General features: G+C 45.5%; 1 protein-coding gene across 1 annotated transcript; it reads left to right on the forward strand.

Annotated features, from left to right (window-relative positions):
- The first annotated feature begins 1,375 nt into the window (after window positions 1–1,375).
- Window positions 1,376–8,319, forward strand: LOC147354559 (cationic amino acid transporter 3-like). The gene is given in 12 exon segments (XM_086355147.1): window positions 1,376–1,763; window positions 3,024–3,182; window positions 4,949–5,126; window positions 5,454–5,566; window positions 5,736–5,958; window positions 6,133–6,272; window positions 6,375–6,477; window positions 6,647–6,843; window positions 7,042–7,208; window positions 7,685–7,793; window positions 8,205–8,252; window positions 8,255–8,319. Coding segments are annotated over 12 exon segments (1,875 nt in total). The 5' UTR covers window positions 1,376–1,390.
- The last annotated feature ends 8,633 nt before the right edge of the window (window positions 8,320–16,952 follow it).

Below are 16,952 nucleotides of genomic sequence, written 5' to 3' on the forward strand. Positions count from 1 at the left end.
GTGGCCACTGCTGAGTTTTCTAAATTTGCTGGCATATTGAGTGCAGCACTTTCACAGCATCATCTTTCAGGATTTGAAATAGCTCAACTGTAATTCCATCACCTCCACTAGCTTTGTTTTCAGTGATGCTTTCTAAGGCCCACTTGACTTCACATTCCAGGATGTCTGGCTCTAGGTGAGTGATCACACCATCGTGATTATCTTGGTCATGAAGATCTTTTTTGTACAGTTCTTCTGTGTATTCTTGCCACCTCTTCTCAATATCTTCTGCTTCTGTTAGGTCCATACCATTTCTATCCTTTATTGTGCCCATCTTTGCATGAAATATTTCCTTGGTATCTCTAATTTTCTTGAAGTGTTCTCTAGTCTTTCCCATCCTGTCTCTCAGTATTGTCCAACTCTTTATGACCCCATGGACACTTCCTCTTCTGCCTATGGAATTCTCCAGGCAACTCTACTGGAGTGGGTTTTCATTCCCTTCTCCTGGGGAACTTCCTGACCCAGAGATTGAGTACAGGAAGACAAACAGTGGTATGTAGCTTGTGCAGAATCAGATAAGCTAATATGTAGCAGAGTGAAATTTGAACCAACCGACAGATTTCTATTCAAAAGTCAGCATTCTTATCCACTCAACTCATACCAACTAAGCAGCTACTCTGTGCCTGGCACTTTGCTGGAAGCCTTTGCTTCTGTAGGAGCAGAAAACTTTCCTTTATCAGGTGCTTTGACTGGTCTAATAATTAAATTGTCATAAGTTAGATTAACAAGTTTAATTTGTTATGTATTGGAGCTCCATGAAAACTCAGAGGCTCAAAGACAGGCATTTGAGGCTTATATGCCCTTCCCCCCACCAAGCTAAGGAGAAGGGGTTAAGGATCTGAGGCGTCAAAAGGGAGGAAGACAACCCATAGGAGGATGGGAAGAGCTAGTGCTTGGGAAGCAAACATTTGCTGCTCCAAACAGGTAAGTCTTTCTGAGATAAAAAGCTATCCCTGGTAAATGACTCTCTTCCTGGCATAAGTCTCCTAATCTACATTATTTAAGCAGTTAAAGGAGAGACAAAGAACTACTCCTGAGTCTGTTGGGTCTTAATTGACTGTAGCTCAAAGCAACCTGCGTGCCAAAGTGGGACATTTGGGGGAGACATAATCTGCTCACCTTCACTTCTCTTTAAGCAAACTTTCTAGTAACTTCGAATCATATTAAGAGCCTTCTTTATGTTTAAGAAACCAAAGCGCACAGATGGAGAACTTGGCCAATTGTCCTTTGACCACCTGGTCCCCATCATGCTGTTCATCTGTGAAACTCCCAGGACCAAGGGTGGATAACATTCTTGATGGCTTTGTGTCTTGTTTTCTCAGCAGATCTTACTTCCTCAACTCTGTCTAGGATGCGATGTCAGGATGTTCACCACTTTGGTCAGAAGCTGATTCGAAGGCGACAGTTGAAGCCCACTGAGGGGTCTGAGAGTCCCAAGGCCCGTCACCTGAACACCCTTGACCTGGTGGTCTTGGGTGTGGCCAGCACCCTGGGGGCCGGCGTGTACATCCTGGTGGGAGAAGTGGCCATGTTCATTGCTGGACCAGCGATTGTCATCTCCTTCTTGATGGCCGCCCTGTCTTCTGTGTTGTCCGGGCTCTGCTATGCCGAGTTTGGTACATGGGTCTCATGGACCGGTTCTGCGCATCTCTACAGCTACATCAGTGTGGGAGAACTGTGGGCTTTTGTCACTGGTTGGAACCTCATACTAGCTTATGTGATTGGTGAGATGATGGGTGGAAAAGGTGTGGGGCTTGAGATCAGAAATTGGGAGTCAGGATTGGGTCTTCAGGCATTCGCGAGCACTTTGTGAAAGGGCTTTCACTTTATTGGAGGAGGAGGAGGGTAATAGTGTCAGGAAAACTCCACAACTTCATTCTACTCAGCTTTCTCCTGCTTCCTTAAATGATGGACCAAGAACCCAGAGGAAAGGGAACTGTTGGGAGTGGGTGAGAGGGAGGGGTGTCCCACAGGCTCCTCCCCTCACTATATTGACATCTCTGCTCAGTTGTTGCATTCATGGGATTTCCCTTTACCACTTGATTTAAGATTTCAACCCTCGTCTCGCATCTTTCCTGTTCCCACTTCACTGTTTTCTTACGTAACATTGATCACCTGCTAATGTGTTAATAGTTGACCTATTTGGTGATCATTTGTACCTACTCCCCCCACCTCATGAAGAACTCTTTGAGAGTAGGTATTGATGCAAAATCTTGGCTCTCTGTGCACCAACACCAAACAGAAATACAGAGAGAGTCATGAAGGAGAAGGAGAGAATGGCTTTATTTCTTTGCCAAGCAAAGGGGGAACACAGTAGGATAGTGCCTTAATAACAGTGTCCCCACTTCCCGTGGAATAGGGAGAGACTATATAGTCAGGGCTCCTGGTCAGAGCTATCCTGACAAGCTCACGGTATGTGCAGAGTCTCAGGTGGTCAGGTCTCCTAATTTTTTTTTTGAAGCTTTTCCTTCTTTCTTTCTTTTCTTGAATATTTATTTATTTGACTGTGTCAGGTCTTAGCTACAGCACACAGGATCTTTCACTGTGGGGCATGGACTCTAGTTGTGATGCTTGCGTTTAGTTGCTCTGTGCCACATGGGATCTTAGTTCCCTGACCAGGAATCGAACATGAGTCCCTTCATTGCAAGGCAGATTCTTAACCACTGGACCATCAGGAAAGCAACCAACAAACCACCTAATATTGATGAGCTTCCATGTTCCCTTTAATCTTGCCTCAGATGGTTTCTTGGCCTCCCTGCCTTGATTAGCAACTCTTTGAATCTGTCCTTTGGAACTCAGGGAAGGTCATGGAGGCTGGAGTTTTGCCTACAAGAAATGGGGGACAAAAAGGCCTCTGTGCCCAGAGTCCCACAGAGCCCTGCTCAGCATCAGTATTTTGTAATTTTCCCCCAAAATATATCCTATGGCACATGAGGGCTTCAATTTAGGTTTGTTAACAAATGTTCCTTCTGCTGCTGCTGCAGCCGTTGCAAGTGTGGCCAGGGCCTGGAGCCACACCTTCGACAGCCTGATTGGGAACCACATCTCTCAGGCGTTAGAGGGAACATTCTCTCCATATATGCCCTACTTCCTGGCCACGTACCCAGATTTTGTTGCACTGGCCGTGTTGCTGCTTCTCACTGGTAAGCTGGGGATTTTCATGATAGGACGGGAAGGGTGGGTGTGGAGGGGGAAAAGGGGTGTCGAAGGCTTGGGGTAGCAGCATGGTAGGGGATTAGAGCTGGGAAGAATGGTCTGTGGTATGAGAGACAGGAAGGCAAGACATAGACCGTTATTGCCCACCCTTGGCATTACTGATCTTCTAGGCTGGAACAGCCTGGGTGTGGGGGCTAACCTGTGACTGCAGGGTTTTCTTAATTTAATCATTGTTGCATGTGTAGCATCTATGAACTATGTTCAGTAGATATGGGTGACATATCTACTGACCCCAAACTGTGACAATCAGAATGTCTCCAGGGAGTTTCTTGGTGGCTTCACCTCAGATCAGTTTCTCAGTCATGTCCAACTCTTTGCAACCCCATGGAGTGCAGAACGCCAGGCTTCCCTGTCCATCACCAACTCCCGGAGCATGGTCAAACTCATGTCTATTGAGTCAGTCATGCCATCCAACCATCTCATCCTCTGTCATCCCCTTCTCCTCCTGCTTTCAATCTTTCCAAGCATCAGGGTCTTTTCCAGTGAGTCAGTTCTTTGCATCATGTGACCAAAATATTGGAGTTTCAGCTTCAGCATCAGTCCTTCCAGTGAATATTTAGGACTAATTTCCTTTAGGATGGACTGATTGGATCTCCTTGCAGTCCAAGGGACTCTCTAGAGTCTTCTCCAACACAGCAGGTCAAAAGCAGCAATTCTTGAGTGCTCAGCTTTCTTTATAGTCCAACTCTCACATCCATACATGACTACTGGAAAAACCATAGCTTAGACTAGATGGGCCTTTGTTGGCAAAGTAATGTCTCTGCTTTTGAATATGCTATCTAGGTTGGTCATAACTTTCCTTCCAAGGAGTAAGCATCTTTTAATTTCATGGCTGCAGTCACCATCTGCAGTGATTTTGGAGCCCAAAAGAATAAAGTCTGACACTCTTTCCACTGTTTCCCCATCTATTTCCCATGAAGTGATGGGACCAGATGCCATGATCTTAGTTTTTTGAATGTTGAGTTTTAAGCCAGCCTTTTCACTCTCCTCTTTGACTTTCATCAAGAGGCTCTTCAGTTCCTCTTCACCCTCTGTTGTAAGGGTGGTGTCATTTGTGTATCTGGTGGTTTAGTGGTTAGGATTCTGGGTTTTCACTGTCAAGGCCCGGGTTCATCCGTGGCAAGGAAATGGAGATCCTACAAACCATGGCATGGCCAAAAAATGAACCCAAAACAAAAAAAAGAGAATGTCTCCAGATGTTGCCAACAGTCCCTTGGGGAACAAAACCACTCCCAGCTGAGAAGTATTTACTTAGACTGACAAGTTTCTTCCTCTGTACTGAGACCACACTTTTTTTTTAATTGAGAGAAAATTTACATAGCATAAAATTAACCATTTAATTATTTCTCCCAAATTAGTTAACTGACATCCAACATTGTATAAGTTTAAAGTGTACCACATGATGATTTGATAGACATGTCTACTGTGAGATGACTGCCGCAGTAAGAAACAAGCTACCTTAAAGTGTATTTAGTGGGACTTCGTACCTTCACAGTGTTGGGTGTTGTATAACCATCACCCCTATCTAGTTCTGAACAGTTGCATCACAACCAAAGGAAACCCTGCACCCACTGAGCAGTCACTGTCTATCTATCCACCACCATCAGCCCTCCTGACACTGTAGCCACTGGTCTGCTTTCTGTCTCTAGGGATTTGGTTATTCTGGATGTCTCATATTCCATCTTTCCCACAGGACTACTGGTTCTGGGAGCTCCTGAGTCAACCCTGCTGTACAGAGTGTTCACAGGCATCAACGTTTTGGTTCTCAGCTTCGTCATCATCTCTGGTTTCGTTAAGGGAGACCTGCACAACTGGAAGCTCACGGAACAGGACTACACATTGAACACATCTGGATCCATTGGCACCTCTAGGTTAGGAGGGTTCTCTTGTCCATAGCGACACTTGTGTGAAAGTGGGTGCAAGCCTGGAAATCTGGTGGGGACTAGAGTGTGGCAACCCACTCCAGCATTCTTACCTGGATAATCCCATGGACAGAGGAGCCTGGCAGGCTACAGCCCATGGGGTCGAAAGAGTCAGTCATGACTAAATGAGTAAACCACCACCAAAGAGACCTGGGCTGATGGATCTCAGTGATGGGGGTCCTGGAGTCCAGCACTTGGGGTATGAAGGGAAGAGTCCAGTAGAGATGGCTGAACTCACCTCACCCATGTTCTTCCTCATTCCTTCTCTCACCATAGGTTGGGCCCTCTGGGTTCCGGAGGGTTTGCACCTTTTGGTTTTGATGGGATTCTCCAGGGAGCAGCTATGTGTTTCTACATGTTTATTGGTTTTGATGCCATTGTCACTAAAGGTAATATAGTCACTGTGCTTCTCATCAGAGGTTTGGCCACAGATTAGGCTGCCCTTGGGCACAGGGGTCGGAAGAAGGATAAGCTGCTTTTGATGGTGCAAGAGGAAAGGGGATATTGTGCTTTCGCTCCCTGTGTTTTCCTAACCTAGTACATCTACGCATCCTGCAGGGGAAGAAGCCCTAAATCCTCAGCGGTCCATCCCCGTGAGCACCATGATCACGATCTTCATCTGCTTTTTGGTGTGCTTTGGTGTCTCAGCAGCACTCACCCTCATGGTGCCCTACTACCAGATTCATCCTGAGAACCCCTTGCCAGAGGCTTTCCTCCTTGTTGGGTGGGGCCCTGCCAGATATGTTGTGGCTGTTGGCACCCTCTGTGCTCTTACATCCAGGTCAGTATCATGGCTTTCCCCCCACTGACTGTCAGATGCTCTGGTATCCCAGCCCTTCGGATTTAGAGACGAGAAGGAAGGACACCTGGCACCATGTAGACTACATCATGGAAGCCCTGGTCCTCCCTTCCTGTCTCTCCATGTCCTTATCTACATTTCCATTTTCCTTTCCAGTCTCCTAGGTGATATGTTCCCCATGCCTCAGGTGATATACGTGATGGCAGAGGACGGACTCCTTTTTCGGGGACTTGCCCAGATCCATGCCCACACAGGCACCCCTGTCATGGCCATCATGTCTTCTGGAAACCTTGCAGGTGAATAAACAAAACCCATCCCTTGTTTGATCATTTCCTTACCTTTGATATTTCCAGCTGTTTCTCACTCCCTTCCCCACCTTGTCTGTGCCCTCATCCTAGCGGTCATGGCGTTACTCTTCAAGTTCAGCGATCTGGTGGACCTCCTATCAATCGGGACCCTGCTTGCTTACTCCCTGGTGGCTCTCTCTGTGCTTGCCCTCAGGTGAGATTCCGCTACACCTTGGCTGGGGGTCGTGGACTCAAGGGGACCTAAGATTCTTCTAGCTTTATGTCCTGCTCTGCTGAAGTCGGGAAAGAGTTGGATTAAACTCTCTGATGATGGATGAGTATATGGCCTGTTGTTAATATTGCCTTAATATCCTCTCACTCAGGTACCAGCCGGATCAGAAGTTCAGCAAGGAGAAAACAGAGGAGGAAATTGAGATGAAACTTAAAGTTGAAGAAAACATTTCAGAGCTTGTATCTGAAGCAGGAAACTCAAACATTCTGAAGAGTCTGTGGTTCCCTACCAGCACCATCCCCACCCGGAAATCTGGCCAGATTGTCTATGGATGTGCCTTCCTGCTTGGTGAGCAATGGGACTTCTCTTTGGTGGTATTCTGAAATTGACAGGACAGGCTGGAAATATGTGTCTTTTTCAGTTACAAAGTAGTAGAAAAATTATGCCCCTTCCTGATGTGGGCAGCCTGGGGAGGGGTGTGGCCCGAGGTCCTGATATCTTTGTCTTCTGGGTCCAGCCTGTTCTCCTCCACCTTGACCCTTGCAGTTCTCCTGCTGATCATCCTGAGCCTGATCCTGGCCCAGTGGCCCAGCCAGTTGTTCTCTGGAGACCCCGTGCTCAAAACAGTGGCTGTGCTGCTGCTGCTGCTCATCATTGGGGTCACGATCATCATCTGGAGGCAGCGCCAGAGCCCCTCTCCTCTTCCATTCAGGGTAGGTGAGGGACTTCCCTGGTGGTCCAGTGGTTAAAAATATACCTAGCCATGCAGGGGATGTAGGTTGGATTCCTTGTGGGGGAACAAAATACCCAATATGCTGCAGGGCAAATAAGCCCATGACCCACAACTAGAGAAGCCTTTGGGCCACAACTCAGTTCTGACACAGCCAAATTAATTAGTTAATTAATTTTTTAAAAGTAGGTGACCTTTTGTGCCCAACTATCCACCTTGAGTGAATGAAGTCTATCTGTTTTGAGGTCTAAACACCCTTTACTGAACATGGGAAGATAGGAAATTGCTCAAATCAATGGACCCTTCCCTGATCCACATTCAGTGCTTCACATACCCAGTTTCAGTAGGCACTGAACACACAGCTTCAATAGGACTGGAGTCTTCCTGCCCACATGTGGGTTGCAGGCTCCTTTTCCAACATCTGGGCTGTGTTCAGGGATGAACTGACTCTGCCCACAGGTCCCTGCTCTGCCTGTCCTCCCACTGGTGAGCATATTTCTGAATGTTTATCTGATGATGCAGATGACTTCTGGGGCCTGGATCCAATTCAGTATCTGGAATGCCTTTGGTAAGTGGTTTTCTGGGATTAAGAGATCTCTCAGTTGACTGATCCCCATCCTCTTCCTAACATCACTCCCCTATTCTGTGTCAGATACCCTCATAGGAGACCTAGTGAGCAAGTGTGGGGTTCCCTGGTGTCTCAGTGGTAAAAAATCCACCTGCCAATGCAGGAAATGTAAGAGACATGGGCTCGATCCCTGGGTCAGGAGGATCCCCTGGAGGAGGAAATAGCAACCCACTCCAGTACGCTTCATTGGAGAATCTCATGGACAGAGGAGCCTGGAGGGCTATGGTCCATGGGGTCACAAAAGAGTCAGTCACGACTGAGGGACTGAGCATGCACACGAGCCTGTACACGACTGTGTATCAGTAAGGAGAGTACCTACTTTCCCTTCTCATCATCTCATTTCCCTACTAGGATTTGCCATATACTTTGGCTATGGGATCCGACATAGCCTGGAGGAGAACTAGAAGCAACAGCCTCCACCTCCCAAACTCTTCACTCAAGCATCCCTGCTGCTGAATCATCTTAACCACAGGACATAAATGCCATGTAGAATCTCTTCATATGCTAGAGGAATCTTCTGGTTAAAGGGGCATTTTAAGGCTCTATGGACTTGAAGGTGCAATGCATTTCAGTTCAGTTCAGTTCAGTCGCTCAGTCATGTCCGACTCTTCCGACTTATGACCTGCAGCACACCAGGCCTCCCTGTCCATCACCAACTCCTAGAGTCTACCCAAACTCATGTCCATTGAGTCGGTGATGCCATGCAACCATATCATCTTCTGTCGTCCCCTTCTCCTCCTGCCCTCAATCTTTCCTAGCATCAGGGTCTTTTCAAATAAGTCAGCTCTTCGAATAAGGTGGCCAAAGTATTGCAGTGTCAGCTTCAACATTACTCCTTCCAATGAAGACCCAGGACTGATCTCCTTTAGGATGGATTGGTTGGATCTCCTTGCAATCCAAGGGACTCTTGAGAATATTCTCCAACACCACAGTTCAAAAGCATCAATTCTTCTGCGTTAGCTTTCTTTATAGTCCAATTCTCTCATCCATACATGACTACTGGAAAAACCATAGCCTTGACTAGATGGACCTTTGTTGATCAAATAATGTTTCTGCTTTTTAATATTCTGTCTAGGTTGGTCATAATTTCATTCCAAGGAGTAAGCATCTTTTAATTTCATGGCTGCAATCACCATCTGCAGTGATTCTGGAGCCCAAAAAAATAAAGTCAGTCACTGTTTCCATTGTTTGCCCATCTATTTGCCATGAAGTGACGGGACCAGATGCCATGATCTTCGTTTTCTGAATGTTGAGCTTTAAGCCAACTTTTTCACTCTCCTCTTTCACTTTCATCAAGAGGCTTTTTAGTTCTTCTTCAATTTCTGCCTAACGGTGGTGTGATCTGCATATCTGAGGTTATTGATATTTCTCCCAGCAATCTTAATTCCAGCTTGTGCTTCTTCCAGCCCAGCGTTTCTCATGATGTACTCTGCATAGAAGTTAAATAACCAGGGTGACAATATACAGCCTTGACATACTCGTTTCCCTATTTGGAACCAGTCTGTTGTTCCATGTCCAGTTCTAACTATTGCTTCCTGACCTGCATACAGGTTTCTCAAGAGGCAGATTAGGTGGCCTGCTATTCCCATCTCTTTCAGAATTTTCCACAGTTTATTGTGATCCACACCGTCAAGGCTTTTGCATAGTCAATAAAGCAGAAATAGATGTTTTTCTGGAACTCTCTTGCTTTTTCAGTGATCCACCAGATGTTGGCAATTTGATCTCCAGTTCCTCTACCTTTTCTTAAACCAGCTTGAACATCTGGAAGTTCACGGTTCATGTTTTGCTGAAGCCTGGCTTGCAGAATTTTGAGCATTACTTCACTATTGTGTGAGATGAGTGCAATTGTGCAGTAGTTTGAACATTCTTTGGCATTGCCTTTCTTTGGGATTGGAATGAAAACTGACCTTTTCCAGTCCTGTGGCCATTACTGAGTTTTCCAAATTTGCTGGCATATTGAGTGCAGCACTTTCACAGCATCATCTTTCAGGATTTGAAATAGCTCCACTGGAATTCCATCACCTCTGCTAGCTTTGTTCATAGTGATGCTTCCTAAGGCCCACTTGACTTCATATTCCAGGACATCTGGCTCTAGGTAAGTGATCACACCATCGTGATTATCTGGGTCATGAAGATCTTTTTTGTACAGTCTTTCTGTGTATTCTTACCACCTCTTCTTAACATCTTCTGCTTCTGTTAGGTCCATACCATTTCTGTCCTTTATTGAACCCATCTTTGCATGAAATGCTCCCTTGGTGTCTCTAATTTTCTTGAAGAGATCTCTAGTCTTTACCATTGTATTGTTTCCCTCTATTTCTTTGCACTGATCACTGGGGAAGGCTTTCTTACCCCTCCTTGGTATTCTTTGGAACTCTGCATTCAAATGAGTATATCTTTCCTTTTCTCCTTTGCTCCTCACTTCTCTACTTTTTACAGCTATTTGTAAGGCCTCTTCAGGCAGCCATTTTGCTTTTTGGCATTTCTTTTCCATGGGGATGGTCTCGATCCCTGTCTCCTGTACAGTGTCACAAACCTCTGTCCATAGTTCATCAGGAACTCTGCCTATCAGATCTAGTCCCTTAAATCTATTTCTCACTTCCACTGTCTAATCATAGGGATTTAATTTAGGTTATACCTGAATGGTTTAGTGGTTTTCCCCACTTTCTTCAACTTCAGTCTGAATTTGGCAATAAGGAGTTCATGATCTGAGCCACAGTCAGCTCTTGGTCATGTTTTTGCTGACTGTATAGAGCTTCTCCATCTTTGGCTGCAAAGAATATAATCAATCTGCTTTCGGTGTTGGCCATCTGGTGATGTCCATGTGCAGAGTCTTCTCTTGTGTTGTTGGAAGAGGGTGTTTGCTATGACCAGTGCATTCTTTTGGCAAAACTCGATTAACCTTTGCCCTGCCTCATTCTGTACTCCAAGGCCAAATTTGCCTGTTACTCCAAGTATTTCTTGACTTCCTACTTTTGCATTCCAGTCCTCTATAATGAAAAGGACATCTTTTGGGTGTGTTAGTTCTAAAAGGTCTTGTAGGTCTTCATAGATCCGTTCAACTTCAGCTTCTTCAGCATTACTGGTCAGGGCATAGATCTGGATTACCATGATATTGAATGGTTTGCATTGGAAACAAACAGAGATCATTTTATTGTTTTTGAGATTGCATCCAAGTACTGCATTTCAGACTCTCTTGTTGACCGTGATAGCTACTCCATTTCTTCTAAGGAATTCCTGCCCACAGTAGGAGATATAATGGTCATCTGAGTTAAATTCACCCATTCCAGTCCATTTTAGCTTGCTGATTCCTAGAATGTCAACGTTCACTCTTTCCATCTCCTGTTTGACCACTTCCAATTTGCCTTGATTCATGGACCTAACATTACAGGTTCCTATGTAATATTGCTCTTTATAGCATCGGACCTTGCTTCTATCACCAGTCCCATCCACAACTTGGTGTTGTTTTTGCTTTGGCTCCATCCCTCCATTCTTTCTGAATTTTTTTCTCCTCTGATCTCCAGTAGCACATTGGGCACCTCCCGACCTGGGGAGTTCATCTTTCAGTGTCCTATCTTTTGGCCTTTTCATACTGTTCATGGGGTTCTCAAGGCAAGAATACTGAAGTGGTTTGCCATTCCCTTCACCAGTGGACCGCATTCTGTCAGACCTCTCAACCATGACTCGTCCGTCTTGGGTGGCCCCACAGGGTATGGCCTAGTTTCACTGAGTTAGACAAGGCTGTGGTCCATGTGATCAGATTGGCTAGTTTTCTGTGATTGTGGTTTCAGTCTGTCTGCCCTCTGATGCCCTCTCTCAACACCTACCATCTTACTTGGGTTTTTCTTGCCTTCAGTTTAGTTGCTCAGTCATGTCCTACTCTTTGCAACCCCATAACTGCAGCACACCAGGCCTCCCTGTCCATCACCAACACCTGGAGTTTACCCAAACTCATGTTCATTGAGTCAGTGATGCCATGCAACCATCTTATCCTCTCTTGTCCCCTTCTCCTCCTGCCCTCAATCTTTCCCAGCATCATGGTGTTTTCAAATAGGTCAGCTCTTCACATCAAGTGGCCAAAGTATTGGAGTTTCAGCTTCAACATAAATTCTTCCAATGAACAGCTAGGCCTGTTCCCTTTTAGGATGGACTGGTTGGATCTCCTTACAGTCCAAGGGGCTCTCTAGAGTCTTCTCCAATACCACAGTTCAAAAGCATCAATGCTTCAGCACTCAGCTTTCTTTATAGTCCAACTCTCACATCCATACATGACTACTGGAAAAACCATAGCCTTGACTAGATGGACCTTTGTTGGCAAAATAATGTCTCTGCTTTTTAATATGCTGTCTAGTTGGGTCATAACTCTCCTTCCACTGAGTAAGTGTCTTTTAATTCATGGCTGAAGTCACCATCTGCAGTGATTTGGAGCCCAAAATAATAAAGTCAGTCACTGTTTTCACTGTTTTCCCATCTACTTGCCATAAAGTGATGGGACCAGATGCCACGATCTTAGTTTTCTGAATGTTGAGCTTTAAGCCAACTTTTTCACTCTCCTCTTTCACTTGCATCAAGAGGCTTTTTAGTTCTTGTTCACTTTCTGCCATAAGGGTGGTGTCATCTGCTTGGACATGGGGTATCTCTTCACAGTTGCTCCAGCAAAGCGCAGCTGCTGCTCCTTACCTTGGAGGTGGGGTATCTGCTCACGGCCGCCACTCCTGTCCTTAGAAGCGGGGTATCTCCTCTGATTGTTCACCTCTCCTGTGCCACACCTCTGCTGCTCACTGCTCCTGCACCACGAAATGCATTTAGGGGCCTATATTTATTGCCAGTGGATAAGTGACTGTAATGATGTATAATTTTTAAATATTCTTTTCAGACCCCAATACACATACAAAAAGGGCATGATTTGTAAGTGTGCAGCAAGATGATATTTCGCAAAGAATGTATAACAATGGAAGCAGCTACTGGAGAAAGAAATAAAATATTAACCTGCACATACAAAGCTCCTCCTCGTGCTTCTTTTTAGCAAAAATGCAGAGATGGCTGTCTGGGGAGGAAAGGCAGGTAACTGTATACTGTGTCCAGTGCTGCCCTTGAAATATAGGACAGAGGTAAGCTGGAAGTAAAAGGAAGGGAGCAGATCCACTTGCAAACAGTGACACAAGAAAGCTAAGGCGGCTATATTACTATCAGACAAAGTAGACTCTAAGAAAAGGAGAAGATAACAGACAAAGTGGATCATGTCATCATGGTAAAATGATCACTTTTCTCTTTTCCCCAGCTTTATGGAGACATAGTCTAATCTTTTGTAAATGACTATTTCTCTTTACTTTTCTGTCACAGACTCCTGGAGTTACACAGTAGAGTTGATGATGGAAAGTTCTTAATTGGAAAAACAAAAAAACACCTGCATTGTCAGAGGTGAGGGAAAGAAGTAGTAAGTAATGATTTATTGATAAATGATTACAATTTTGTGAAACTAAAAGACAGGAAATGAAAAAGGATAGACAGGTTAGAACAGAGTGTCTGACACCGAGATTATGCACATTCAAGATATTGATAATAATGAACTAGAGGGTTGTTTGTGGGAATGAGCATCTGCAATAGTGAAGGAGGGATACAGGTCAAGAAACTGAGCAGCAAGATATTAGATGAATTAAAATACAGATGGAGGTGGATGAACAGAGTTAGAAATATCACTGCCTTGCTAGTTCTCATGACAGTACAGGCTTAGGAAGAAATTAATGGAGATTGAAACTGTCCGGTGAAACTTTGTCGGAAGGGGTTGACATCACCTGATTCTGTTCTTCGCTTACTGCTGTGGGCCAACCAGATATCCTGTGCTATTAATGTGCTATAAGAGGCAACACAGAACACCGCCCATAAAGGAGCCTTGATGAGAAATTGAATCAACCCTTCCAGGTTATTCTGGCCAGTCTAAGGATTAAATTAACATGAGATAGCTTAATGGGACAAAAATCAAGTGATAGCTCAATAATGTGATGAAGGTGAAAGAGGAGAGTGAAAAAGCTGGCTTACAACTCAACATTCAAAAAACGAAGATCACAGCATCCAGTCCCATCACTTCATGGCAAATAGATGGGGAAACAATGGAAAAAATGGCAGATTTTATTTTCTTGGGCTCCAAAATCACTGCAGACAGTGACTGCAGCCATGAAATTAAGACACTTGCTCCTTGGAAGAAAAGCTATGACAAGGCTTCACAGTGAATTAAAAAAGAGATATCACTTTGCCGACAAAGGTCCATATAGTCAAAGCTATGCTTTTTCCAGTAGTCATGTTGGATGTGAGAGTTGGACTATAAAGAAAGCTGAGTGCTGAAGCATTGATGCTTTTGAACTGTGGTGTTGGAGACGATGCTTGAGAGTCCCTTGGACTGCAAGGAGATCCAGCCAGTCCATCCTAAAGGAAATCAGTCCTAAATATTCATTGGAAGGACTGATATTGAAGCTGAAACTCCAATACTTTGGCCACCTGATGGGAAGATCCGACTCATTGGAAATGACCTTGATGCTGGGAAAGATCAAGGGCAGGAGGAAAAGGGGATGACAGAGGATGGGATGGTTGGATGTCATCACCAAATTCCATGGACATGACTTTGAGCAAACTCTGGGAGTTGGTGATGGACAGGGAAGCCCGGCATGCTGCAGTCTCTGGACTGAGCGACTGAACAACAATAAAGGGGAGAGACCAAAGAAAACTGAGCAACTTGCCAGGATAACCAAATCCTTTCCCTTCCATACCGTCTTCAGTTAAAGACTAAAGGGACTGTTGGGGGTAGTGGTCTGGGACTTGAAAGGGAAGGAAGGCAATTCACATGAAGATGGAAAAACAAATGGTCGGTAGATTCATGTTAGCCAGGTCAGGTAGAGAGCATAAGACAAAGAGGGGACTCAGATCTACAAGTCTCAGTGGGTTTCCTGATAATTTTGAAATATTTGCTTGCATGCAGAGATGTTTGCCTTAGTAATCTCAGTCATTTTAATTACACATATTAATCAGAATTCTTAACCCTTAGAAACTTTAGTTTGTATTGAGAAACAAGAAGTAAACAATTGTGAACTCTTTGTTATACCAGTACTTTTTTTTAAAAAAATTGAAGTATCTCCAATTAAAATGAAATATTTTTAAATAAAAAAATGCTATTAACTTAAAAAAATCAAAGTGTCATTGGTTTACCATATAACATTAGTTTCAAATATACAGCACAGTGATTTGGTATTTTTATAGATGATACTCCAGTAGAAGTTATACAAGATAATGGCTATATTTCTTTGTGCTCCAAACATATCCTTACTGATTGTGTATTCAGTTCAGTCACTCAGTCGTGTCTGACTCTTTTCGACCCCACTGACTCCAGCATGCTTGGCCTCCCTGTCCATCACCAACACTCGGAGCTTACTCAAACTCATGTCCACCGAGTTGGTGATGCCATCCAACCATCTCCTCTGTCATCCCCTTCTCCTCCTGCCTTGTGTCTTTTAATCCCATACCCTCAATTTGTCCCTTCCCCCTTCCCTCTCTTCACAGATCGCCACTTGTCAGTTTTCTGAATTGGTGAGGCTGTTTCTGTTTGCTATATACATTCATTTATATTATTTTTTCAGATCTACACGTAATATTACACAGCATCTGTAAAAATACCAAAATCACTAGGCAGTCTACCTAAAAGTAATATAAACCAAGTCTATTTGAATAAATAAACAGTGAGTTAGACATCCACTCAGGAGGAAAAGCACCTCTGTGGGTATGGGAGACACAGCTCCATCTGCCCAAGGAGCCCTGGAGGAGTCTTTTCTGTTATGTGTCTGGGTCACAGGCCGACAGACCTCGCTACGGGCTGCAGAACCTGCAGAGCCAGAACCTGCCCAGACTCCTCTGACGGTGATGCTGCCAGTGGTGGTGGTGGTCATGGTGATGGTGGTGGTGGAAACCCAGATACTGACCTAGAGATTCCATGCAAGGGAGGGGATTTGCAGGTCAACCTTCACTTGGAGAAGGCAATGGCACCCCACTTCAGTACTCTTGCCTGGAAAATCCCATGGATGGAGGAGCCTGGTAGGCTGCAGTCCATGGGGTCGCTAAGAATCGGACACGACTGAACGACTTCACTTCCACTTTTCACTTTCACGCATTGGAGAAGGAAATGGCAACCCACTCCAGTGTTCTTGCCTGGAGAATCTCAGGGACTGGGAAGCCTGGTGAACTGCCGTCTATGGGGTCGCACCGAGTCGGACCTGATTGAAGCGACTTAGCAGCAGCAGCAGCAACCTTCACTAGGGGCTTCCCCCATGGCTCAGCGGTAGAGAATCTGCCTGTCAATGCCGGAGACACAGAAGTCATGGGTTCGACCCCTGGGCTGGAAAGATCCCTTGGAGGAGGACATGGCAACCCACTCCAGGATTCTTGCCTGGAGAGTCCCATGGACAGAGGAGTCTGGTGGGCTAGGGTCCATGCGGTTGCAAAGAGTCGGACAAGACTGAAGAGACTGATTAGGCATGCAGCCTTCACTGAGGAGGCGAGGATTCTGAAGTTAAAACAAACAAACAAAAAAAACCCAAAGGAGTCTGATCAAGGCTGACATAGCAGAAGCTTTCCCCTCCCCCTCACAAGGAAACATCCCATGGGGTTGATGTCCCACCACAGAAAAAGCTGGTCTAATTCTGCGGGACATACCTGGGGACACCTATTTCTCTACAGCAGCACCGGAGACCTGAGGGGGAATCCCCATGACGAGGGAGAGGAAGGGTTTTGAGGACGGGTTTTGGTAAAGAGGCTGATAAACACTGAGAAGGGCAAGAAAGTGACCGCTCCCCACAGGCAGTTCACTGACAAGCCTCTGGGAGCACCACACTCCGGAACCTCCCTCCTGGGTCCCCGGGCACCCTCAGTGCCCCGGGTGCAAGACCCACCGTGCCCCCGCGCCGGCGCTCCCCCCCCCCCCCCACTCTCCGGGGTCTCCTTGTGTGACCCTCCCCCTGCAGCGCCCATGGGTGCTCTGGTAGGGAAGGAGCAGGCTCAGAAAACCAGCCCCTGCCACGGGCGAGGGTGCCCTCAGACTTGAGGTCTAGCGCCACCTTC

Source organism: Bos grunniens, chromosome 18 (genome assembly GCF_055505025.1).
Source record: "Bos grunniens cultivar Pamir isolate PY7600 chromosome 18, Bosgru_T2T1.0, whole genome shotgun sequence".
Taxonomy (NCBI): Eukaryota; Metazoa; Chordata; class Mammalia; order Artiodactyla; family Bovidae; genus Bos; species Bos grunniens.